The sequence below is a fragment of the Labrus mixtus genome, chromosome 8, assembly GCF_963584025.1.
Source record: "Labrus mixtus chromosome 8, fLabMix1.1, whole genome shotgun sequence".
Taxonomy (NCBI): Eukaryota; Metazoa; Chordata; class Actinopteri; order Labriformes; family Labridae; genus Labrus; species Labrus mixtus.
In genome coordinates this window covers 22654667-22680984 of record NC_083619.1, presented here as the reverse complement: position 1 = coordinate 22680984, position 26318 = coordinate 22654667, and the positions used below count along the sequence as shown (strand labels likewise).

The following is a 26318-nucleotide window of genomic DNA, read 5'->3' as shown; positions in this document are numbered from 1 at the left end:
CAGACCAGAGGCATAGCGTGTTAAGTCCAGGCGACGACCTGCTGGATTAGCTGGTTCGCTTTAGGTGATGTTTGACAGAAACACTGGAAGCTTTGGATTAGCAGGAGTTTAGGGACCTGCAGCGTAGGTCACCATGGGGTAACCATCTGCTGAGGGGAGAGCAAACCAATTCTCTGTAGGACACCTCAGCCTGCGCCGTAATGTGCCTGGAGACTTCATCCTCTCCGTGACAACTCCATGAGAAGCAGCCAGGCGACTAATGGCATGATTCTGTAACATGTATGTGCTCATTAGGGCTGCTCATTGTGCTTCTGGGACGAGTAACTATTGCAGTGTATGACTGAGGGTGCATTCCTAAGCCATGCCTCGGCTCTAGGTCAGAGCTCTTTGTTGACAGTGGCAGGTTTTTGGTTGCACCTGGAGACAGGAGTGGTCAAAGCACGAGATAGTAAAGTATCACTGATTGTGAGGTAGGAGCTAGAGCAAGCTTTTTTTTCCAGTGTGAATATAAAAAGCAAATGTGAAAAGAAACAACTAATCTTATAGACGATAAAAGTTTCCTTACAATTATACTACAACATACCCTTTGCCTAGCTGTAGGATAATACAATTTGGGGGGGAATCCCTCATGAAATACCTTGTCTGACATTTTCAAAAGCCTCATTAAACCAGAAATGGCACAAGGTTTAAACAAGATTAGACAAATATTGGCAACAAAACAGAGAAAAGGTCACCGTCAAGGTTTCCATCGAGCACAACTTTTATCTAACAAAGATAAACCTGTATTCAGGAACTTCCGATTAGATTTCACACAAATCCAATTGAAGATTGAAGGTTCAAAGGGCTCAGAAATGGATTCACGTCTAAGTATTATAGTTTTCATTTAGGAGAAGAAAAAAAAACGTTCTTACCTTCATTTAACATTCTTTGAATACAGTCTGGAAATGTTTCTCTTATTTATTCACCACAGCCTGCAGCTTCATTTGATCAAAGATTACTTTTGTATGTCATTGTGTATCTGTAATCAGTTAGTGAAGGTCGTGTTACTTTGACAGATGTGGACATGATCACAGTGAGTGTGGCTGACACAAAGGATGTGTCACAGAAGAAGAATCTAGATTCTACTTCTGACATACAGTTCTTCAGGTATTTAAACCATATTGTGGAGGAATAAAACATTGAACAAGTAATTAGATAAATGTAATAATTCACCTCACTTTGACCCTGTTATTGAAATACTGTCTTTGTCTACTGTTAAGTGTTAACTGTGCGACCTTTGCATAGTTACCTGAATACTGCAGCATTTTCTACTTAAAAACGTATAAACAGTGGCAGCGTTTCTTTTGTCTAGTTTAAATCTTGAATTATATTTTTATTGTATTTAACCGGGAAAACTCTTCGACATTCAAAAATCTCTTTTTCCAGATTGTCCTGTCCAAGATAGGCAGCAGCACATTAACAAAGTTTCAGACAAACAACGAGCAGCCATACCTACAAGTACGATAAAGATCCATAATTGTTAAACATTAAAAAACACAAAATAACTCATTTAAACAGCAAATATTTGTCAAAATCACCCATAACCATATATATATATCAGATATATCAGGGAGGACATCTACAGTCAGATGTGTCTGCCTCCAAGTCATTTTACGTCCTCTTAAAAAGCATCCAATGAGAGCAGCTCGTTAAGTTTCCTGTCTTATTGTAATTAGTTCAAGGTGAAGCGAGCAGGTGTACTCAATAGATATAGATTTAGATTGTCACTTCCTTCCTACCTTTGCTGTTTTATCAGAGCTTAATATGAACTTGAAATATAACCATCACCTGTTGATTAGTTGGCTTATGTAAAGGCATTGGAAGGGATACTTACCACGCTGCTAGCATGTGCGTCATGTGCTAGCATAAGATGAACAACACAGGAACCAACTCTGAGAAAAACAGCTCCGAAAGGTCTCAAACTCCGCTAAGAACCTTTTAGCTGTATTTCAGATCGGTTCTAGAGATTTCCTGCACAAAGAATACAAAGGATGACTTTGGTGCTGAAAGGTGAAAGTTCCACCATTCAAAACAAGCAACAAGGGGCAGACCTTGTGAACCTTAACCTCGCCTTACACAAATCCCGTATTTCATGCAGCTCTTTTTTCATTAGCAGTCGTGTTTCGTGCAAAGGCAACGCTGACTCCTGACAGTTTCTTTAGAATATGTCTGACAAAACGTAGATATTTGTGAGCCATTTTCTCCCAAAAATACTATCAGCGACAAGTCATTTCTTTGAGGCTGAATTGTGTCGTTAATTTTTTGTAGGAATATTCTATATAGTAAGACATGCACTGAAGACTTGCGTTCAAGGCTTTCCACTGGCAATGTTAAGCTTCATTTAAGATGCACAATATTCCCAAACAGCCATGGGTTGAGAGATTAAACCTGACCCTGAATGAAACAAGGGAGATGACAGCTACGGTAGATGTCAATTACCACTGGCTTTTCTATAGAACTCCTCTGATTAAAATCAATAATCTCTTCAATAGGAGCAGCTTCTGCCAAGGTCTCGTCGACTTCAGTCGGTGTACTACTGATGATAACAGTCCTCACTAAGCTGGAACTATTGATTGTTACGTGGCTCTTCTTGAACACCTCTATTATCGGGAAACATGAGGATCGTCGCGCTTTTCAACAAGATTTCGATCTTGTTGGTTTTCAAAAGAAAGAAATAGATTTTGAGCGTCTTGTTTGCTTGATTCCAGCATTTATCCAAAGTTTTTCTTTCACACAAAATTAAAATACAAAAGTGTTCTTTATTATCACGACTTTCGACCATTTCAACTTTCAGCATGGTTCGACTTACATTAATCAAAAAACCTTTTTTCCCGCACAGAGCCCCCGGTTCCAATTGCACCACCCCAGCTGACTGCTGTGGGCGCCACTTACCTTTGGATCCAGCTGAACGCCAACTCCATCAATGGGGACGGCCCAATCATCGACAGAGAGGTGGAATACCGCACTGTGTCTGGCACCATGTACGACCTGCAACCTGTCGACAAGACCACACACAAGATCGGCCACCTGGATCCAGACACCGAGTATGAGATCAGCGTTCTGCTGACCAGACCTCTGGAGGGAGGCACCGGAGCCCCAGGACCCCCATTGAGAGCCAGGACCAGATGTGCTGGTGAGGCAAAAAATACCATAACTTCAATAGCACCACTGAGATTACATCCCACTGTGTTGACATGTTAAACTAGCTTATCATTTTTCTCTCCTATGAGTTGAATTTGCAACCTGCTCGACAATAATTGTGTAGCTTTGGTGAGCCCAGTGTACAGAACAGTACCTTTTTTTTTAAATAGTCAAAAAGATGACTTGTTTTCTTTGAATAGCTGCTGGGGGAAATGTAAACAAAAGGTTGTTTTGTACCCCGCTGTAGCAGCTTCAGGCATAAAAAATTACCATATGGAAGTCATCAGTTCTGTTGAATATGATCGGATTGACTTTTGTTGCTCGTAAAGAGACATTAATCTTGAATTCAGTCCAATTCATAACCAGCTAAAAACTCCTTAATGAGTCTGTTGCAGTTTGGGTTAAAAAATCATCCCATTGTCAATAAGAGCCATGCATCGACAAATATGGAGACCATTTTGGTTACAGCGCTAACAATGGAAAAAATGACTCAAAATTACATTCAGCACTTTGCTCAGTTCCAACCCAGCAGAATTTATATCCTACATATGAATTCAAATAGTGTGTGGAACTGGAACATGTAACCCTTTGGCTTGTTGTATTTTACTTTTACTCTTCTCTAAGTCAATTTTGAAAAAAAATCAGAAACATTTCTATTTTGACAAATCGTCCCATGCAAGGAAATAAATATCCACGAGGACTCCATTGTTGGTGCCATTGTGTTTCATCTCAAGGCTCATTGAATTTAAACCACATATCTGGCTCATAATTGCCCAACATATTTCATCGCCATTTTACTCAGGTAATTATTTTTGTACAGTAGACAAAGGTATCTGCATGTTCATTGTTTCCACCTATAGATCTTCATTAAGATTTATGGCATATGGTCTTTTCTAAGAAACGTGATCTACAATGAGCACCTGGAACAATTAGAGCCGTTCATACTTTTTAAATATGTAACAGAGAAAAACAGTTTAAGTTCAAGTAAAGTCTTGAAACTTTCTGTGTTATGGGAACAGCTGTGTGTCACAATAATTGATGTGATTTATAGTTGGCTCCAACCATAGAGCAGAAAAGTGCCCTGCCACATGGTTAGCTTTATTACTACTTGTTTATTCAGCTTAATTCTCATTCCAGAGTCGCTGCAAGCTTCCTAATTCATCAACACAGATCGATATCATGTGTGAAGCAGAGTGGCACCTTAAATTTGTGTCATTATGTTGTTGCTTTACCGTGGCCACTCCAACTCATACATGTACATAAACACTTTGAGAATGCCTGATGATATTGTACAAATTGTCCTTCTCACAACATTAACCAGCTAAATCCCCATGCAGCACCAGGATGCCAACTCTGGGAACAAAACAAACGTAGCCTCAGCATTTTCCCGGGCTAATGCTTTTTGGTGTCCAGAGAAACGCTGATGAAAATGAGATTTTTCTCCCCTCCCTGCCCAGGGTGTAACCCCCTCTCCCCACTGTGAAGGTCACGGGCTTATTCATTTTTAGTCCGGCTGATAGGGATGAATGGCTCTACCTGTGCAGCCGTCTGAGCCAGGCCCGGTTTCGGCGGGGGGTCCTGCCCCTTGGCCACCCTGCCGGTCACAGTCGGGGAGATTGATGGCCCCGGCTCCTGAAGTGTGTTTGAGGAAGCAGCTCTTGATCTTGTCCGGCTCTCTGCTGGACTTTCCTACTGACAGGCTAGGCCTCAGCAGAGCTCCTAATTGAACGGTTAGGACTCACAGGGCTGTGCGATACATCACTGTTGATACAGACAGGCCCCTAGTCTCGCTCCCCCTTCTCCCTGCACTGCTGTCTGGAGGCGCTAATGAAAATCTGTGGCCACTTTAGAGCACTGTCTCTCTCATAATTATTCATAGCCATGCCTTGGTCACTTCGCAAACTGAGCAATGTTTCTGATGACAAAGGATGTTTTAATTCAATCTTCTGTAAAATGGGCGATGTATAATGCAAGGACGCCACCAATTCAATTCAGGAGCAGGAGGAAGAAAAGGCTAGCCTTGAAAGGTTTTTCTTTCCCATGGAGCACTTCCATTACTTTCCTAGTGAACATCAAAAGACTGTCTTATCCAAGGCTGTGTGATTGCTCCAGGGGGTTATTTGCGGATTTCAAGGGTGTGCCGAATCTTTCAAACAACATTTTTCTTTTGCATATCCTCATGTCTTTGGACAGCCCATGTTGAATTATACCACTTGTTAACATTTATTCCCCCTTTTTCCGACTGACCAAAATTACTCGCCAAACATTTGTGAGCTAAAAGAGAAAAACATTTGGCATCCACACTCCCCTTCCATGTGAAGTTTGTGTGAAGTTGTTTACCACTTCAGAGTTCTCCACGCTTGGTAAGTGCTACTTGTAGGGAGACACTGTGTTATCAGGTGGTGCCCTGGGATCACAGCAGGGTGCCCTGCATTTTCAGCAACACTATTGAGAGACCATCTCACACAGAGAAACCATTTCCAGCCCACACTAGGAAGATAAGCAAGTCTTAAACAACTAGTCCTGTGCCGTCTGAGTTGGTACTTGAGATTTCTGTGGAAAAGTAGTTGCCAGAGCTTTTCAATCTTCTCTTAATAATCTGTTTTCTGGTGTTTTCACTCCAAATAACACACAAACATTCGAGGCATTTTGAGACTACAGTGTAAAGGTTATTGAACTGTTGTTGTTGGATGCGTTTAAACTAATACAGAGAGAGGATTCAGGATCTGTAAAATGACAGAGTATATTTTTTAAGTTTCTCCATATTTGCATGTTTTATCCCACAGTACTTGTTTCTTATGCAGCAGAGCATATTGCATACAGGTTTCCCTGGTAGGAGAACAGTCTGTTTGTGTGTCTCATCTCCATCCTATGGCCTTTGCTGTCCCGCTGGCTCTCAGGCGCTTTTAAAAAATGGCAGAACATGATGTCCATGCTGGGTCCAAACACCTGCTCAGGCTCCAGCCTTTGCCAACTCCACATCTCCATCTATAAGTTGTCTCCATCTGCGCTCTGGTACCACGTGGGAGTAGTCTCATCTGTTTGTTTTTACTTTGCCATTCTGTTACACCGAGTGCTATTAAACTCAGGGGGAAACAGCATTAATCAGGGATCAGCCCTCGTTTAAACAGCCATTTACAACAGAAAAGAGCAGGGAGGAGCTACGCAATTATGCTCACCACCAAGGTTAGTTATTAGCATGAAGCCTTACTGCTTAATTTGTGCATGACCAGGTCGGTTTTGATGCAAATGAGAATGATCCAATGCAATTTTAAAAAAGGCAGAGGAGGTAGAATCCCTTCATACAGAACACAACAACATAATCTTTTCTCAAATTGATATTGGTGCAAATATTATTAAGAAATCTTCAAAAATTCCTGTTGGATTTATCCATATGTGGAACATCAAGCAAAAATGTTGAACCCTGTCATTGACTAAACATTATAACCAGCTTGATGTCACAGTGTTTTAAATACATTAAATGTATTTCTAACATTAAGAGTGTAAGGTACTCAATATGAACATCATATATGGTGCAACAAAATTACAGAAACCGTTGAAGTAAATATGTCACCACAAATTGATAAAATAACTAGCTCAGATTGTGTCACTTAAATGTCTCCAGTCTTACATATTACCTTTTCAAGGTACCTTTTCATTACCTTTTCAAGTTAGCAGCTGAGTAAGACCCTTTCTCTATCTATAAAGGCCCATGTGAGGAACTGTAAGTTCGTGTTGATGGTGGCACCTAATGTGGATGTTTTTCTATCTTTGTTGGTTTGTCCTGTACAAGCGCAAGAAGTGTTTAAAAAGAAATGCCTTTTGATCAAAACCAGGATAAGGCACATAACTGGGATACTTAAGACCGTGTAAATCATCTATCTTGTTGATGGTGGTCTTGTTTGCTTCTGTGGTTTCTATGGAGACATTCATAGTAATTTCAGTCAGTTTCAAAGCATTGAAATACTTTTAATTTTATAAAGTGGAAAGAATTATTGAACATCCACTTAACTCTTTGCTAAGGTGTTAAGAACAGACTAAGGTGAGTGTATGGGGCTTTTGGAAAGAGCTGTAATGTTAACCATGGCTGAAAAAAAAATCCTCAAACATTCCTCTGTAAATGATGTCACTCAGAAAAATGCATATCTGCTCACCGGCAAAAGGAGTGAGAAGTATTTGTGCAGTGTGCCATGACATACATGAACTCAATTTGAAAGCTCCGCATGTACAGATGTGTATTATCCATAGAAATTCTATCTGAAGAATACATCACTGTCAGACCTTGAAGACTGAGGTAGACATGTTAAAAACGTAAAAGCAGTACAGTTCAATGACTATAGAGTCCATGAATTAAAAATAAAACAATCTTTTCTTTCACCATCTGTTCTTCTAAAGGCATAATAAGAACGGTTATGTAGACTTATGTTGTTTCTTTGTTCTCCTATTGTTCAGCTGTCAAAAAGGAAAAGTGCGATGTACAGACTAATGCTTTCTTGATTTCTCAGAACATTCCCCACTTGATAGACAAGAAGATTTAATGACCTGACTTACTGTACACAGAGTCAGGGCTCCTTTCCAAGTTTCTAAATGTTTTTATTTATAATGAATATATAATGGTCGATTATGGTGGTAAGGCTTATGAGGAGGGTCTTCTCCATAAGCCCTTATTGGTTACTTTGGCTTCTATTGCACATTTCTTTCCAAATTTATGATTTGTTTTTTACTTCTTATCATTATGTACTGCTTGTAATTGTCCTTTGATGGGTTTTTTTCTTCTTATGTGCAATTAAAAAGAAAAGAAAAGTTCCAACATTGCCAAATTAATGGATTTTAAAATAGCAAAGACTCCCGTGTTTAAGCATTCTGAAATCAAGGTTGTGATTGACCTTCGACTTCCGGTCGAAGTGATAAGCCACAAGCAGAGCAGAAATGCTACATGGCTATCACTGCACCTAAGGACAAATGTTTTATTTTGATAACATTTACTGCTAGTTCAACATGTGTGTAGTTCTCTGCTTGTGGGATGCTAATCTTAGCCTGCTACTCTATATCGCTCCATCAGCTTCACTGCAAAAATATCTCATTACACTTAATATACGCCTCACGCACCCGACAAGTCCAGATACATATCTTATTTCAAGATAATACAATTTAAAAAAGCACAAAGCCTGAATCGATTATAATGTGAAAACATAGCTTTCAGTGCAGCAATCAAAATGTATTTTTAGGTTTCTTAAAACTTGCTCGCTGCATCGGCGGCTGTTTTACTAATTCAGGCCTTGATTTTTGCTTGCAGTATGAGATGTTAAATACAATGGGTTTTCCAGGTGATGAAGTAGAATATGAAGTATGTTATAATAATATGAAGTAGAATTAGATGTTATGGACGAGAAATTAGATAAATATATTGGGTAAGATTTGTTTTTTTGCAGTGATCAATTATTTCCAGCCAAACCTGAATGAGGCAATATATTTCACATGGCCGATCCTTGTCTAACCCAGCTTAGAGACTGTATTTGAATGATGACCTGTCAGTTATATCTTCTATTTCCCCTCGTATATCTCCATGCATGTCTGCAGGGCAAATCCCTCTTTGAGCTTTAACCCTTTATGACGGTTGTTTTTTATTTATTTCCATGGCTGAGATTGAGCAGATCTGCCTCAGTGGACCTGAAAGGGAGAGGAAATTGTTTGCTAGGTTTGATGTGTCTAATTAATGCTATTGTTGCCTCAAGGCTTGAATAGAAATCCACTTCACCTAACCATCTCAGATAACATTGGTGTGGTTTGTAGCCCACAAAAGCAGTCTGTCATGTGAGCTATAGGGTTTATATATCGTCTGTGGGATGGCCAATGAAAAGCCTCGATTTGAGGCCTATTGAATTTGTGTTCTTTTGTCAGTCAGAGAAAACAGGGTAGATTGAGTTTGTGGTGTGCAGGAAGGTTATAGGAGGAGCACAATAAAGGTATTTTTATCACAGGCAGTTGGAAGTAAAATGGAGAATTGTGTTCCATGGTATTGGCTCCGCAAAAGGGAAATTGTGTTTTTTTCCAAGGACACATTTTCAAAGAACTTGTGTTGTGAGGGAGAGAGACTACATTTAAAGCTCTTTCGTTATTTTAATTCCCCTTATTTCAATCCCTCCATTTATTTTCCCCTTACAGGAAAGATTTGAGACTCTGAGAAGAGATGTGTACAACACATACTCTGGTGACAGTCGAGTAAACTTTGTCCCGTCCTTCTCTAGAGCTGCCTCCTCAGTTCCTCACAAACAATTATCATCGAGCTTGTTTGTAACCTCCTCAGTTAAGCCCCAAGAGAAGGATAAATAGCTGTAGTTTAGTCAGGCTTGGCGAGATCCCTTTTTTCGGCTGTTTTTAAATCTGAACTGAAATGCTTCTCAAGGTCTTTAAATGTTTCTATTCTTCGTGATTAATTATTCATGGCCTATCTGCTGTAATTTTTGTCACAGATTTTCTCCATCCTTTTGCTGAATTATAGATGTCCCATTCCCCTTGCAAGGCGTCCAGGAAGCACTCATTCAGTCTGATTGTATAACTCTAACTCCAGAACATTTTCTGTGTCTCCTTCTTTAACTAAAGGACAGGAAATGTCAGGAAGGCTGTGATTTATATTCTGTATTCCTCCACATAGAAAGCTAAGATCTTAGCACTCATATATCTCCTAAGTAGGTGGCTCAGAAACGCAGCAACCATTTCACAAAGTCAAACGCTTCCCTTTGATTTACACTCAGGGTAACACCCTGAGCTGAGTGCGACACATGCAGGTTTTTGGCGACAAATGACAATGCCACTCGAGCCATCTGGGGAGCGTTGAAGTTGAAGAATCACCTTGGTAACCTCCCACTGCTCCTGTAGAGATTGCGTCCCCGTCGGTAAATGAGAGCTTGTGTTCTTCGTGTTTGAAAGCCCTATCCACAGGCGTTTTCCCCAGGAACCTAAACTACGAAAGGCAAAGCCCAGTCTTATAGTGGAGATGGATGTTTGAATGATGTGTGTGTGTTAAGACAGATTGGGGGGAGGAGGGGGGTCATTCCACCTGCCACTCTGACCCCAATCACTGCACAGCATATCGGTGGAAACGAAATGAAAGATTGATTTAACCAGTTCCACCTCCGCTGCCTCCACTCTCTCCATCAACTGGCTGTCCATTTGTTTTCATCCGGTTGGTGGACTCTCACTTCCCATCACCTTTAGCCCCGGAGGCTCACTTTATAGGTTTGTTCTTTTAATCCCTTTAAATGTGCAGGGATAGAAAAGACGACCGACTGATATTTAATACCCTGTTGTCCACTAAGCTATTATTCCATTTGGATTTAGAAAAATAAATAATACATTCTTGTGATGATTGGTATTTTCAACTGAATCAGTTGTTAGTTAGATAGATTTTGTTGAAAAGATTACTGAGTGGAAGTCAGCCTAAGTGGACTTTAAACTACTGCACTGCTCAATGTGTTGCAAAACACAATGGGAGTAAGTTACCATTATTAATTCATGAAATTGCTGATCTCATGCAAATATACAGTTGGGCTATGGATTATCAGGCATGCTAACGGGTACATTAATAATGTTAGTGGCCTAGTAATCACTACTTTTTGTCTAATTAAAGCCCTAGCACCAGGTTGGTGCATTTGGTATCAAAAAGTGCAGCCCTCCTCCCTATGAGACAGCTATCATGCATCATAAATAAAAACACTTTAATCTGCAAAACCCACTGTTTCCTGCAACACCATACTGCATCTCCACTTTCATAAGGAAAAAATATTTATTTACTTATGCAAGGCTGATTTATACTTGTGCATTGAATCCAGGCAGAGCCAATGCATCAACATTTTAGTGACCTAAGTTGTTTTTAGCGTTTTACTGTTGGTGTTGTAGCTAACACATTTGAGCATCAATTAAATTTGATCAATCTACTGCAACAGAAAAATTATAAAGAACTCAGATTTTCAATCACCAGTTTTAGCTTTCTGTTGGTGATAACAAATTGTAGCAGCTAGCTAAGAACTAGCATCAAGCTTAATGTCCTTCAGAGTTTTGATGCAAAACTACCAAGCCAACCACAAACGGTGTGGTGTGTATTGCCTTGAAAAGTAGATACTTTCCTGGCAAGGTTCCCGTGGTCTTCAGTATTCAATGACCAGATGAAGTGTAGAAGTGTATATCAGACATTTGTGATAAAGCAAAGAAGGCACTCCTTTCTTAAAAACAATGTCTCACAATCATGTTTGTTCATCTGTAATCTATGAGTAGAGTGCTAACTGGTAGATACTTGTTGTGGAAAATTGAGCATGACTTTTCTTAAATTAATTTGCTCAAAAGATCTAAACGTTTAGCAAACATTCTTCTGTAGAATTGCTTATTTGATGGTAAAACAAGTGCTGCCCACACACTATTCTGACAATGGATAACTGGGGCTGCATCTTACTTTTTCTTTCTTACCTCCCAAAACTGTGGATCAGACATTTGCTTGAGCTTGATGTCATGATTTGATGGCTTAACAGAGGCAAGGAAACAAAGAGTTTATAAGGGTTTGAACTTCTCTTTTTAGCTGTCTTTTCAGTCTTGACACAACTATTTCTGTCAGTTTTCAAGTCAACAACTAAATGCAACACTATTTTAGGACAGCGTACAACAGGGCGGTTGATCATGAACAAAGACAAGAACTGACTTGGTATGACTTGACAGTCTAAAGTCCTGTCATGCATCATCCTCCTGCGCGAGTATCTCACTTTCCCTCTCACGCTCTAGCTCTCCCTTTCTATTCGGTGCTGCGAACAGGAAGGTGTTCACCCATTCATCTCCACCCCTACAGCTTCAGGGGGTTCATCAGACAAGGTGGCAGCCCAGCCCGGCCCGACGCTCCGGCTCATTCTGTGGTTTCAATTCGATCCAGCGTGTTGTAGGCCCCCTCCGCCCCTCATCCTCAGCCATCATGGCAGTCTCATTTATCATGAGGCCTATAAAGAAGGACTTGATAGAGTGAGGAGCGACCAGCACCATTCAATAAATCCTTCTGATTATCCACGCCTCCAAGGTGTATGGGCAAAGTGTCTGTCTGTGTGTGTGAGTGTGTGTGTGTGTGTGTGTGTGTGTGTGTGTGTGTGTGTGTGTGTGTGTGTGTCATGAACACGTGGGCATTTGTCTCTGACTTTGTAATGGGTGTAGAGGGCAATGTTAGAACACAATAGGTCCGTGTACAGTGCATTTTAAAGTGCTATCAATTATAACATGTGTACATGTGTCAACCCCAAGGCCCCGTTTGACTTGTTGCATTTTACAGCAATGAAAACCTTGGCACTTCTAACCCTCCCCCTGCCTCTGTCTTTGCTTTCTTTTTCCAATCCCCCCCCCCCCACCTACCCCTCCACCCACACAGTGACTCCCTCCGCCTCTCCCTCTTAACCCCCCCCCCCCCCCCTCCCTCCCTCTCTTGTCTTTCTCTTCCTCCAGAGGATTGCATGGAGGAGCACTCTAGGAGGGTGATGGAGCTTTGATTGTCGGTTATCAAAAGCTATCATTACGACTCGCTTCTGCGGGATATGAAAATGATTTCCTAAGTGTAAAACCCATGTCATTACCTCAATGGCCTCAGTGCTATCACTGAGATGTAATAGAAAGAGGCAAACAAATGTTCTTGCCTCCCTGCCTGCCCAGCTCAAACAGAACAGAGTGAACAACACACAGAAATGGAGAGATAAGTGATGGCAATACCAGACCTAGAATGGAGCACTTTACATGAAAACAGGCCCTCTGACCAGGATTTAATCTTCCCTGTTGTCATGTTGTTTTGGTGCCGTCTACAGCGAAGGCGCCTGTGCGTGACAAGCCCCGGCTGACATTCTCTTGCGAGGAATCCGCCAGTCTACATGCCATCTTGCGAAAGTCGCGACATTTCCTTTTTTTTCTTTTTTTTTTTTTCTTCATCTCCCGCTCCCCCTCCTTCTCCTCCCAAACCTGAGCACTGTTTCATCCTGATGAGAAAGCAACCAGGAGCCACATTGACTTGCTGGTGGTTTCTAATCATTGGGGCAAAGTGAGTCTTTTCTTCCTCCCCCTCCTGGTTCTGTTTGCTGAGCAGGGAGATGGAAGTCTGCGCCAGCACCCGGCTTTTCTGCTCTTAATCGATGTGGATCTGATAAAGATCCCGGCTTTCCGTCTGACTAAAACGCCTCGGAGCCTGAGGGAGATCTGATAAGTAAATCGTTCTCCTGTACATATAGCCAGTAAGATGCTGAGGAACCAGATCCGTGCCTCTGAACACACAAACGGACACTCCTTCACGCCGTTAAAACCCACATTGTCTCGCCTCATGCAAACACACACCCACACCGTACATTTGTTTTGCAGTAAAGTGGCTGTGCTCCGGACATGCCCAATTTGTTTCCTTTCATCCAGGACTAATGTCTGACTCTACCCAGGGGCTAAGTGCACCATTTGAAGCCCCCACTTGGACAGACGGCTGCAACATGCAGTTATTTGTTTGGGGTTTTTTTTGTTTCTGGTTTTCGGGAAATCACGTTATCTCCACAGCTGTATATGCAGGGCCTGTTCAAATTAACAAGAGGCAATAATGTGCTGATAATTTCTAAAAACATTATTTAAATGTCAAACTGTAATGACAAAAAAGAACCCACTAATAGCCCTATGTAAATGTCAAATTCAAATTATTCAATTACATGGGTGAGTGTGGGGCAGGTGATAATTTGTCCACCGCTTGGAATACCAATCTGGCTCTCGCTGGAGCTCATTCTGTGCGCCCTGGCATAAGATAGACCTCAGCAATTTCCTGCTCCAAGGGATGCTCTCACAGCCATTATTATAACTCTATTCCACTGGAAATATCTGCCATACTGGAGAGATATTAGAGTCATATTTTCAGTACTTTCACCCCAATGTCGCCCTAAGTGTGTGATAGCTTGTGAGCATTGTGGGAAAAAAAAAAAGTATGGATTTCCAGAGATAGCCCTCTTATTCCTTGTTTTGATTTGTCCTTGTGCTTTTTATTTTGAGCCTCATACTGCTCGGTCAATAAAACTAAACTAGCAGTCACACTACACTGGGGTAATAGTCTCATCTCATCAGTTGTCATTCATGGGGCCTAGGGGCCTATTCGGAAAAGGCTGCATAGCCTCCGTCTCTTCACAAAAGGGTTTATAACAGATATCAGACATTCAGCGGGACCAGTTTATTTCAGATTAAGTAGGTGAAGAGGGTACAGGCTGTTTATCTTTCGCTCTTTTCTCCTCCTTCAAAGTCAACCGTGACCATGGCTCTGAAACGGATGAGCTACCTTGTTGTTCATGAAGCAGATGATGTCATTCTGAGTCATGCGGTACAAGTTGTGATTGAGCTCCCGCCACAGATCGTTCACATTTTACTACCTCCCTCAGACAGCTGGCATCTGCACCACAGGGAGCCAATGGGGCACCAACAATTAGCCTTTTCTCAACAAAACTCCAGGGAGAAGCTATAGAATAGTCATGAGAGCTGTTTACTAAATGGCCGGTGATACTTGATGTGCTTTCACTGTCAGCAAACCAGCATAATGTTCTTATAAGGTGCCAAAAAGCTAAATTTGAATTCATACAGGAATTAATAATCAATTTGTCTTATTTAATTCATTGGCACCGGCTATTTCTCTCCACGGATACATTTCTCTCAAGTGATTCCCATTCTTGTTGGCACCTCTCCATTGGCCAGATTTAGGGTGCAGTGGACATTATCTATGATGTTCCACAAAGATGGGAGTGTGACATTCCCCTTGAACGCTCCAGAAATGAGACTTCCTCACAGCGCGCTCGCGCATGTCTGCTTAAGATTCACACTTTGGTGCATTTGTCACTTTGAGAGCATCTGGTTTAATTTGATTTCTGTGCCTGGCCACCCTGCAATTCTCTGTGCTTTTAGTGTAACCGTTGCCTGCTGAGTGCGGCCAACAGATAGTTCCGCAAATAAGGGGGTTTAAACTTCTATTTTCTGGGTGGCTTTCCCAACATTGCAACCTCTTGGTAGAGGCCTCTTTTCCATTGCAGAGTGCCTTTTTTTTTCTTTGTCTGATTATATTTAGGAAAATGAAGGAAATGATTACCGTAAATGGGAGTCGACTTACTTATTGTCTGTTAGCCCTTATTCTGAATATTTGACTCTTCCAGCTTATCACTTTGAAGGCAGAAGACTTAACACTCAAGCTTCCACCAAAGATTAACATTTCTTTCAAATTTGAACAATCATTGGAGGTCAGAGACCCTTTATCAAAGGCGCACTCCTACACAGCTCTGCAGAAAGGTTTCTTAAGGAATATTAAGTACTTTTATTCCAGCCATAATGCAAGGCAGCACTCTGCATTTATACATGTTCTTTTCTTTTTCTAACACTGTTGTTTAAAGTGTTATAAAAGCTGTTGGAGATACATCGTTTCTCCACGATATTAGTGTGCTGCACTTTGCACACCTCACATGACAATTCCTCCTTTAAAGGAAACTAATTGCAATTTTATTTTATTTTTTTTACTCTGTGAAGATGTTTTTGCCATTTTCCACACATACTTTTTCATTTTTAGCCCTTTGTGTATGCTCATTGATATCCCTCTCCCCCTATCCGTCTTTGACAACTGTTCCTCTGACTCCTTCAGGCCTTTCTAATGCTTCTTCATCTGCTCTGTGAAAGCGCAGGAGAGATCACATCTGTTGTCGTTCCTTTTGTGAAATCTGAAAGTGTTCAATCTTTCATTCAACTAGCAGACGCCTTTATTTTTCTGTCTCTCTGTTTCTTCTGGCATTATCATTTCTCACTTGTACACGGTCTGTGATGTTGTGTGTCATGACCTAATTTCTTAGAAACATTTCTGTCTGGTAGCTTTCCTGTGGCAGCACACAACCTTATGTATCATTGTGCAATATTTTTGCCCATTGTTAAAGTATTGTTTAGTAGACCAGACCAAGGTTGTCAAATTGTTGATACTTTCTGATATCAGGTTTTTAAAATCGATACAAACTCAGTTATTTTAGTGATCAACAGTGGCCTTCCTCCCCCCCTTGCTCTCTATCCCTCTTCCTGCATCTTATCCCATCTCTCCCCCTATCCCTTTCCAAGCCCGGCGCAGTCTAGGCCTGTGAAGACTGTTTCGTCATGAGCCGGGGATCCGGCTGAAGATTTCTGCCTTTTAATAAGACAGTTTTTTCTTACCACTGTAACTTTTGCTGCTTTGCTAAAGTGCTCATGATGGATAGGCCGGATCTTTGTAACATAGCAATAAGTAAGGTCTTTTACCTGCTTTTTGTAACATAACAATGAGTAAGGTATTTTACCTGCTTTTTGTAACATAACAATGAGTAAGGTCTTTTGCCTGCTTCTTGTAAAGTGTCTCGAGATAACACTTGTTATGAGTTGACGCTATACAAATAAAAGTTGATTGATTGATTGATTGAAAACTACCAACGCTTTAAAAATACTACGTACTTGTGCACTTCAGACAGTTTGCAGGAGTTTGTCTGCAATTTTGGGTGATAAAAAAAACAAGAAATGACCCAATATTCTGTGCCTGGGACTTCTATTTTTGCAGCGGAGGTTTTAAAACAGACATTGATATATTTTATTTGTATTTGTGTCCTATCTAAGTTTTTTAATTATGTTATTGTGACAACCCAAAACCAGACATTATCTTTCCAAAGGTATCCACTTTGTATTGGAGGGAAAATATTATCTTTACGCTGTGTCGTAAAAAGTTCCCACCTCTGTTCCTTCCAGATTCTTGCTTGTTTATTGAGTCTTTTGTACAGCCAGTAGAAATGAACAACATGCTGGAGCCCAAGTCCAGCCTCCACCCTGTGCACCTCCAGAATGTTAAACATGGCTGCCGCTGCAGCCTCTGAATTGCTGGACTGTGTCTCCTGGGGAACGGGGGAAATTGAGCCCTGGCTCCTCCTAATAGGTGGTAAAGTGTTAAGTTCCAGAGAAATGGACTGCGAATTTAACCTGGAATGGAAATTGATCCCATTACCTTGTGCTTCGGCTGCTTTCCTCCCATAGGTGAGGGGGAGAGAGAGAGCGAACGAGCGAGAGAGAGAGAGAGGAAGCAAGAGGGTGAAACTGTAGAGTAAGCGAGAGTGGGAAATAGAAATGGGGGAGCCACAAAAGAAGAGTCGGGGAGAGAAAGGAAATGGAGAGACGAGAGATGGAGGGAGAGCAGATAGAGGAGAAAATGGAGAGAAAAGGCACAGAGACACATAGCCTGTGTGATTAGAGGTGATAGGATGGCAGTGGGGGTTGTGTCCCGCCTGGATTGACAGGCAGGCTGACTGTGTATCAGTGTGGTGCTAATAGCTGACCGCCACTGGGTGAGATGGAGAGAGAGAGAGAGTTAGGTAGAGGCAGAAGGAGCAGAGGAACGGCACGCTCTGAAGGGATGATACACCTCCTGCTGAGGGTTTTCCACCAACAGGCCAGTGATGTCTTGGTGTGTGCAGCTGCTGTGAGACCGAGTTAGCAACGGTGGCAGGATGTAGCAAGCTGCAGTATCAGGCTTTGGCTTTTACATTTTAAAATATTTTTTCCTGGAAATATGAATTTCAAACAGATGAAATAGTATTTCGATATGTCTAAAAGTACAAACTGGGTCTTAAGTGTTACGGGAAATGTGGTGTTGGATGTTCTTTGACCCAAAGGAACACTGTCTTCCCTGTGCCCTGGCATAGACCTCAGTAATCCCCCCTGATTTTATTTAAACTATCTTGCAATACCTGCCATTTCAAATGGCCTAATTGATTATCTTGATGTATGCTCACGCTCTTCTCTCTCTCTGTCCTTCCCGTCAGAGCCCATGCACGGCCCACAGAAGCTAGAAGTGGTGGACATCCAATCCAAACAGGTGACAGTGCGTTGGGAGCCCCTGGGCTACAATGTGACCCGCTGCCACAGCTACAACCTGACCGTCCAGTACCGCTCCAGGGTGGCGGGCAAGGAGGAGACCCGGGAGGAGGTGTGTTACGACACCCAGAGCCGCGATCCTCAACACACCATCCACAACCTGACGCCCTTCACCAACCTCAGTGTCAAATTGGTTTTACGCAATCCAGAGGGAGTGAAGGAGAGCACCGAGATGGAGGTTCAGACTGACGAGGATGGTAAGTGTGATGCAGGGTCGCTTTTTGAACAGGTCTACAAGAATGACCCCTGATTTTCATACTGACGATTCTTCAGTACACATTTTTTAAAGTATGGACAGCAAATGAGTCAATAATTGGAAAACAGCCACCAAACCCACCGTCCATAAAGCTATTTAAAGAGCTCATATTTGGGGTTCGTATATTTAATCTATGTACTTACTTTTGTACGTTCACAATAGCTAAAGTCCGAAAAAAGTGTCTGTTTTCATGTACTGCTCCTCCTTGCTCCCTCTATGCTCTGAGTCCGTCAGCTACGCTCTGTTGAGCCCACACTGTTAGACCCCACGTGGGCCAAGTCTGCTCTGATTGGTCTGCCGATCCGCTCTGTCGTTATTGGTCAGTCGCTCAGCACGGTTCTCGGAAATGTCCCGCCTCTTTTACCATATTTGGAATGCAGCCGCTGGCTCCGTCCGAGGGGAGCATAAACATTAGCACCTTAGCACTACTGTGCTACCGCAGGCTACGGCATATCGTGGGCGTGCTACAGAAGTTAACGGGCGTGCAACATGAACTGCTGGGCTTGCCACGACGAGCCAATGGGCTTAGATCAGTGATCTCACACTGACAATGACGCCGCACTGACAAATTTTTATCGAGGGGGGCTAGAACCGAGCGTTACATGCGGCTAATGCTACAGCTAACAGGAGGACGTAGGAGAAGCTGCGTTTCCGCGGACTTTGAATTTTTGCACATAGATGTTCCTAAACATGCACAGGACACTTGGAAAACACACTAAAGAGCATATAAAACCAGAAAAAGCATAATATGGGACCTTTAATCCAAAAACTTGTTATACACATTTATAAAGTGTTTATTAATGTTAATACTTGTTTGAAAGGAATTCAATAAAGTGTAACTCACTCTTACAATAGAATTTCCTTATGCTCATAGAAAACAATCATCCTTCCTAATGTAGTGTTGCTACTTCTTTCTTTTTTTTGTAAGATTTATTTTTGGGCTTTTTGGGCCTTTAATGTAGAGATAGGACAGTGGATAGAGTCGGAAATCAGGGAGAGAGAGAGTGGGGAATGACATGCGGGAAAGGAGCCACAGGCTGGATTCAAACCTGGGCCGCCTGCTTGGAGGACTATAGCCTATGACGTGCCTATGGGGCGTGCGCACTAACCACTGCGCCACCAGCGCCCCGTGTTGCTACTTCTAAGCATAACAATCAAATTCAAACTAACATAAAGCCTTTTTAACTAATCTCAATTGTTTCTATCTTTCATTAAAGTTCTTATGTAATCAAACTAGATGTTTGCATTTATTTATGGCATACAGTATGTCCTGATTTTATCACTTTGTCCCAACGACAGAGAAAAAGCGACACAGCTAGCTACATTGTTAGCATCCTACCTGCTAACCCTTTTATTCCTCTGCTCCTCTCCGTGCTTTTCATTAGGGTTTTCAGTTTACCTGTTTAGTTTTTCTAAAAAAAAAAAAAAGTGAAAAGATATGAAAATCTGACCATCCCCTTTATTTATAACAAAAAAGTATGACCTGGTTTTGACGTCTCCCATTGGTGCTGGGTAGGTCAGGGAAAACACTACAGCAGTATTGTCTCATGTTAATGCCAATCATTACGGTATAGTCTTCCCTTGCTTTCTGCTGAGATAATAAAACTAAAATAAAATAGCTATTTATTAACTTTTTTTTTTTTTTACCAAACTTTTATACAACTACTTTTAACAATGTATTTAAAAATGAAGGTTTACAAAGTTCTTTGTCAAACATACAGACAGAACCCAGTAACACAAGACCACAATTAAACAAGAACCAAGCAACGTGTACTTTTACCAAGCAGATTTTAAATAAAGCATGTCCATTCCAACACAGTATAAAAGTCCCATCACTGTGATTTAAGTGAGACATTTTGATCTTCAGAATGGTTGATTACTTCTCACCTGGCCACAAACAGTTTCCAAAAAGGGCAGGTTTGAGAATTTCCCCGATATTTTTCCAGGAGAGCACCAGAGTCAAACAGCAAGCGTCTGTGTCACATGGTTGTTTCACCTCCTTCTAAGATGAAAGATGCTCTGTGTTGCCTCAGCAGACACACAGGAAATGAACTCTACAGAAGTCTCAAGAAACCCCCGACCGCCAGATAACAAACAGGCTCAGCTGACGAAAACAGAGCTTTGTCATGTCGGCCTCAGATATCTGTGGTTCGGAACTTGAAAGTGGCAACTCTTTCTCACTATCTGACTGCTGCGTGTCTGTGGATCTGTGTGCGGAGGGTCCCGTGGGAACAAGTGTAGAGGCAGGGTGTATCTGTGGTTGCATTCATGAAGATGAATCTGGAAAAAAAAGGAAGACATCTCTACATCATTCTGTTCACTTTCACATTCAAAGCAATTCACAGGAGGGGTTAAAGGACCATGTCTCTTTGCCGGTATCTCAGTATGAGTAAACATCGCAAAAAGATCAAGATTCCCACTAATCCCAGAGGGTTACTGGTTCATGTTTGTTTGTAACACATTTGTATCCTTTTGAAAAGTGTTGCTTTGTGCTGTTAAACATTTATCAAGGTGTGTCTGGAGTGACAATCACTTTAAATAACCTCTCAGATTCATACATAGATGTGTTTGACTTGCTCATGGCCATTTTTGAACTGCAGGTCCTTGAAAGAAATGATTTTGTTGATGGTTTCATGCACATCAGATGTTCGGCTGGATGAATCAAAAAGGGAAAGGAAAAAAGCTGCTAAGTGGAAAATTCTTTTATCCAACTTTTATTGACAACATTTCTAATTGACAAACATGCACATACGATGTGAACAAAATCTGTGGATATGCAACAATTGAAATCTATGAGCTTCTCTCTACCTTGAGGCTGACCTTTCTGCCACCATTTTTTTTAAGAAATGTGATAATTTTCCACAGTGCCAGGAGCCATTCCTCTGGAGTCCATTCAGGGCAGCGCCTATGAGGAGAAGATCATCCTGAAGTGGAGAGAACCAGCGCAGACCTACGGGATCATCACGCAGTACGAGGTAAAGGAGCACTAGAGATTTCAAAATGTTGAGAGGTATTGATCACTCTTTGGAGAGTTCTGCCTCAGTTCTTTTTAGATGAAGTGGATTTCTTTGAGTCTTTTTTTTGTGTGATGGGAAGAGGTGTAGAGTAATGTTCAAATAGATTTTTTTATCATGTGATTTATTTTGTTTTCTGTAGTTAGGCTTTGGGAATTAGATGCTGGTCTGCTCACAGTCCACACAACAACAAAAGGGGTTCTGTTTTTCATGAAGTGAGAATACCAGTTAAACCAGCCACTTTATAAAGGTTTGAAAAAAAAACCTGTGCAATAAAACTGGTTTGGATCAGCTTTAACCAAGTTTCCATGGGAACCTTATATTTCAAAGCCAGCCTTGAAATACTAGCCGGGTCAGGTTGAGTGTTTCAATTGTCTTATTACACTAAGATACATCCATCTTTTCTCTAAGGAGATGTTTGCTTCAAGTAGCCATACGATGCTTTTTTTTTTCATCACCTCAGAGTTTAAGGACAGGGCTTACTGCTGAAGGGTCTTTTTACATCAAGTTAAAGACAGATTATTGTTGGCTTATTGTTTCTGTCCAAACCCTAGTGATTCTCTTCATACAACAGTCATTTTGTTCCCTTCACTTATCCACAATGTAGCTCTTACAAGCATGTGCTTGGCACAAAAACTACCTTGTCGGGATAAGAAAAAGGTCACGGTGGGGTTAGAAAATGAAATCTATGTTGACATTTGGTTTTATACTGTACAACAAGTGCAGACGTCTTTGAGAAATGACTCTTTTTATGACTTATTGGGTGTCCTTGCCAATCAAAGTACAGGAGGGCAGATCTAAGTGGAACCCTGTAGGAAAAAATAACTCCTAATTACTCAGAGTTTCTTCTCATAAAAACTCATAAATTACCTTCTAAGCTTTACTAAAACATTCAATATTTGACATCTTAGCTACATTTTTGGCTCTCCACATAAAGATAAAAAATAATGAATTGACTCAATTTGGACTCAACTTGTCATGAATTCAGCAAACAGCCAGGTTCAGTAGAGTAGTTAAACAGATATTATAACTGCCTAGCTCTAAAAATGTACTGCGGTTAACCGTTTTTTTTTGTTTTATGCCTCCTTTATGAAGTACCATCCAAGTGTGTTTCACTCTTCCTCATCACTTTACCAGAGTAAAATCAACAGTGAACTGCCCTCATCGTCTGTCTTCCAACACATGCACGACCTCTGAAGAAAACACAATCTCTGAAACACACCTCGAACACATCACGATTCAGCACCAAGCAAATGTTGACATACGGCTGCACACAGCCACTGCTAGCCCTGTCCAGGAGCTGCACTAAGTCTTGAATAATAGAAACACCCTAGACAAATACACACACACACACACACACACACACACACACACACACACACACACACACACACACACACACTCACACAAACTCTCACACACACGCATGCTTTATGTACACATTGATCTTAACCAGCTTAAGGTGCAAGTAATCCTCCAGCCTTTCTCACAGATTGATTCTCGCTCTTGTTGCCGTTTGCTCACGCCTGATATTTTGACTTGGTTAGCAATCATTGACAGAACAGTTGCTCATACCATCACTGCAGATTGAATAAAAGCCATGCAATCAGGGTCGTTGTATAGGTCGCTCTATCCACCGCCACACCATGAAATATGAAATAGATATTCTCTTAGCGGCGGGGAGACATTTCAATCAGTCCTTCAGTCAGAAATACAGCCCTGTTTATTCAACTGAGTGCAGCGTTGTGTCTGCACAGCCCTTTGGCACTTAGAGGCGCAGGAAAACAATGTCCAATAAAACGCTAGGTTTACCGCACACTTAATCACTTTTAAAGCAACATGTCTCCGATGTTTATCTTTTTAAAATTTCATGCTACGCGTAAAAGCCTTCACAGCAAATGGATCTGTTTGCGTTCCCGCTTTGCCAGCTTCACTTATATTTATGCAGAGGCAATTGTGTTTCATTTCATAAAATACCCACTCAAGGCTATTATATTCATACGCTGCAGCAATTACTTCTTCCTGTCTCTGCCTTGAGAGCCTTAACAGTATAATGTGTCTATGTGTAGAAAACAATAAATCACCCAAAAAATAAAATCCTGCTGTTTCCAGGTTTTAAAGTATCGTTTTAGCTCTCCAAACATAATCTAGAACCACAGGTGTTATATTAGAGTAAGAACACGTTTTAATATTCATCTCAGGGTGACAGATGAGCAAAATCGAGCAAGCCAGCAGCTTGCTCCAGGTGTGTTCCCCCCCTCACACCGCTAAAGTCTGTCTCTCAGGTTTGAAAACGTAACCTCACAATGTGTTCTGCCAGTTCTCCCCAGAAGTTGCTTCTTATATGTCAGGACCTCGCTTTGATTTGACATTATCAAAGGGCTCACAGAGAAATATTTCTGACAAGGCCAGATATCAAAGAGATTTCAGCTCCCATTTCTTTTTGACCAAGCTCTGCGGATGTCATTTTATTGGCAACTTTTTCAGACAGGCACGTGCCAGCATCTTTAAAAAGCTACACAGCAGATTTTTTCAGTTTTGGGTATTTACAGCTGTATTTAGCAAAAGAAATGAACAGTGATGTAGCGTTTCTTTTTTTTTTTTTCATGCTGTTGTAAATAAAAGTTGTGCATCCAATTATCTTTTAGGGAGACTGCCTCTATTATAGAAAATAAATTGCATTTTCTGGAAAGCAAAACTGCTATTAAGTAGCGCTATTGTCCTTAAAAGCTACTTCTCTTATAAAACGTGCAGCCTTCTTCAAATCACTCATTGAGATTCATATTTGCTTTAGCTCTGCATAGGAAGGTTCAAATCGTATTTTTAGCACGTTGCATCCCTTATTTCATTTTAAGACAGGCACTGCGTCTTACATCAAGAGTTATTTAGCTCTCTTCATTATTTTCTGAATAAAGCTGCTGGAGATAATATAAAAGGGTTTTATATTTTATGAATGCTTCATAAATCTGACATTTACCTCCCTCGGATAGAAAAAATTCAACCCATTTGATTTAAAAAGCTCGATATATCAGTTTGAGTAATAGATACAGGAACGCCTAATATTAATTTGCTCACATATTCTCTGTATTCACTACATTATTTTCCCTGTCGGCTCCATTCAAATTGTACAAACCTGTGCTTGTGCCCAGTGTTGACAAGTCATTTCATATCCCACTCCCTGAAATGTTATGATATAGGATTTGGCATCACAGACTCATTTCATGGACAAAGACTAAATGAGAAGGCCTCCAAGCATTTCAGAACTTGATGGACACAAATTATGCAGCACTCCCGACTCCCTTTGTGTTCCTTAATTGGAATTATAATGGAGGTTTTCCTTTACGAGCAGAGGCATTTTCTTAAAGTGGGACTTTACAGTTATTCAAAATGGATATTAGCAAAAACACTCACCTTAATGCTTCCCTCCAGAGCTCCCTGTGTTTATTAATGGAGAAGGAATACATTAAGTGTATTTTCCTCTCTCCTTGAAACCACAAGCTTCCATCAGCAATGGATGGATAAGAAAAAAAAAACTTCTGCTTTTACAGTTAAAAAAAAAACAGCAGTGTTATGAGACAGCTCCTCCACGCAGACCTTTAGTATCCGGCTAATATTGGAAATGTCAGACTGTAGCCTTTGTTGACAGAAAGTCAGAAGCTCTCACATGAAGTGAGATCGTCTTTTCTCAATGTAATACTTTTTTAAATATTGCCAGTGGCATTTGACTTCACTGAGCGGTACACAAAAGAGAGAAAGAGGCTGATTTACAACCTTTGTTTCATTATTATCAGTATAAATTGTGAAATGTTCATCTTACTGTTTTTACTTTATTTAACAATCTATGATAATGTAACTATATGTGATTAGGTTCATCAGTATGTGGAAGATATATCCCAAAAAAATGTGAATTATCAAAACTAGAGAAAAGTAGGCAAACACATGCACACCATTTCTTCAGGTGCTTCTTATTATTTTCTTTATTAGAAGCCCCATTAGCACCAGCATACGCATTGGCTTCTAATTGGGGTCAAACACACATACAGTCATACATAGGTACTTATATATAGTACAACATAACAAAACAAAGACAAACAGCAAGAACTGCTACTCTCATAGAATTCACAAAGTTAATACAGACGAGAAAAAATGGCCACCCATTTCAGACATTCTGCAAAAGAACAAAAAAATCGTCCTTACAAGTTAAAAATTCATGCTGAGTTGTAAAAACAAATGGATGCAATGCAAAAAGACTCACAACCCTATACTGTAGCTCCCAAAAAATACACCTCTTTTTTTATTTGCTAAAATGCATTATAGACACAATTATCAAAACTAGACCTGCTTTTGAACTTCTGATTTATTAGACATGGTGTTGCTTTGAGGTAAATGCTAATAATAGCATGCTAACAATCACAAAACGGATGTTTAGCAGTTATAATGTTTACCCAGTCCACCATTTCAGTTGAGCATATTTGCATGCTAGCATTTGCTAATTAGCTCCAAATTCAACACACAGGTTGTATAAAGGAGCCATTTCTTTTCCAGGTAAAGGAATATTACAAACTAAGTGGTGGTTCTACTGTAGACTGAAAGATTGGACGCAACCAGTTAAATACAAATGATCTTTGAGGGAATATGGTGTAAATGCTGAACCAAATCTTACAGCAACCCAAATATTGTGTTGAAAGTTCATTCAAACAATGTGTGATGGTGCCAGCTGGGAGCCTGTAGGAGAATCTTTTTTTACATCGTATTTAATCATGAACCAAAGGATTGGTCAATAAAAATGTTCTTTGTGACGCTGCTAGATTGAAGTATAAGGAACGACTAACATTTTCTCACATGTTTGAGACCCCAAAAATGATCTAGTTGTATCATAAATTGTTGATTTAAATAATGTATGAACTGGTGGAACAACA

General features: G+C 40.8%; 1 protein-coding gene across 15 annotated transcripts in view; it reads left to right on the top strand.

Annotated features, from left to right (window-relative positions):
• The window catches only part of LOC132979424 (receptor-type tyrosine-protein phosphatase mu-like), a 162597-nt gene that overhangs the window by 67292 nt on the left and 68987 nt on the right, over positions 1 to 26318 (top strand). For all 15 annotated transcript variants that reach the window (XM_061045200.1, XM_061045201.1, XM_061045208.1 and 12 more), the window contains exons 7-9: positions 2879 to 3172; positions 18018 to 18326; positions 21251 to 21360. In XM_061045200.1, coding sequence (XP_060901183.1) covers positions 2879 to 3172; positions 18018 to 18326; positions 21251 to 21360 — 713 coding nt within the window. The remainder of the gene's footprint in view (positions 1 to 2878; positions 3173 to 18017; positions 18327 to 21250; positions 21361 to 26318) is intronic.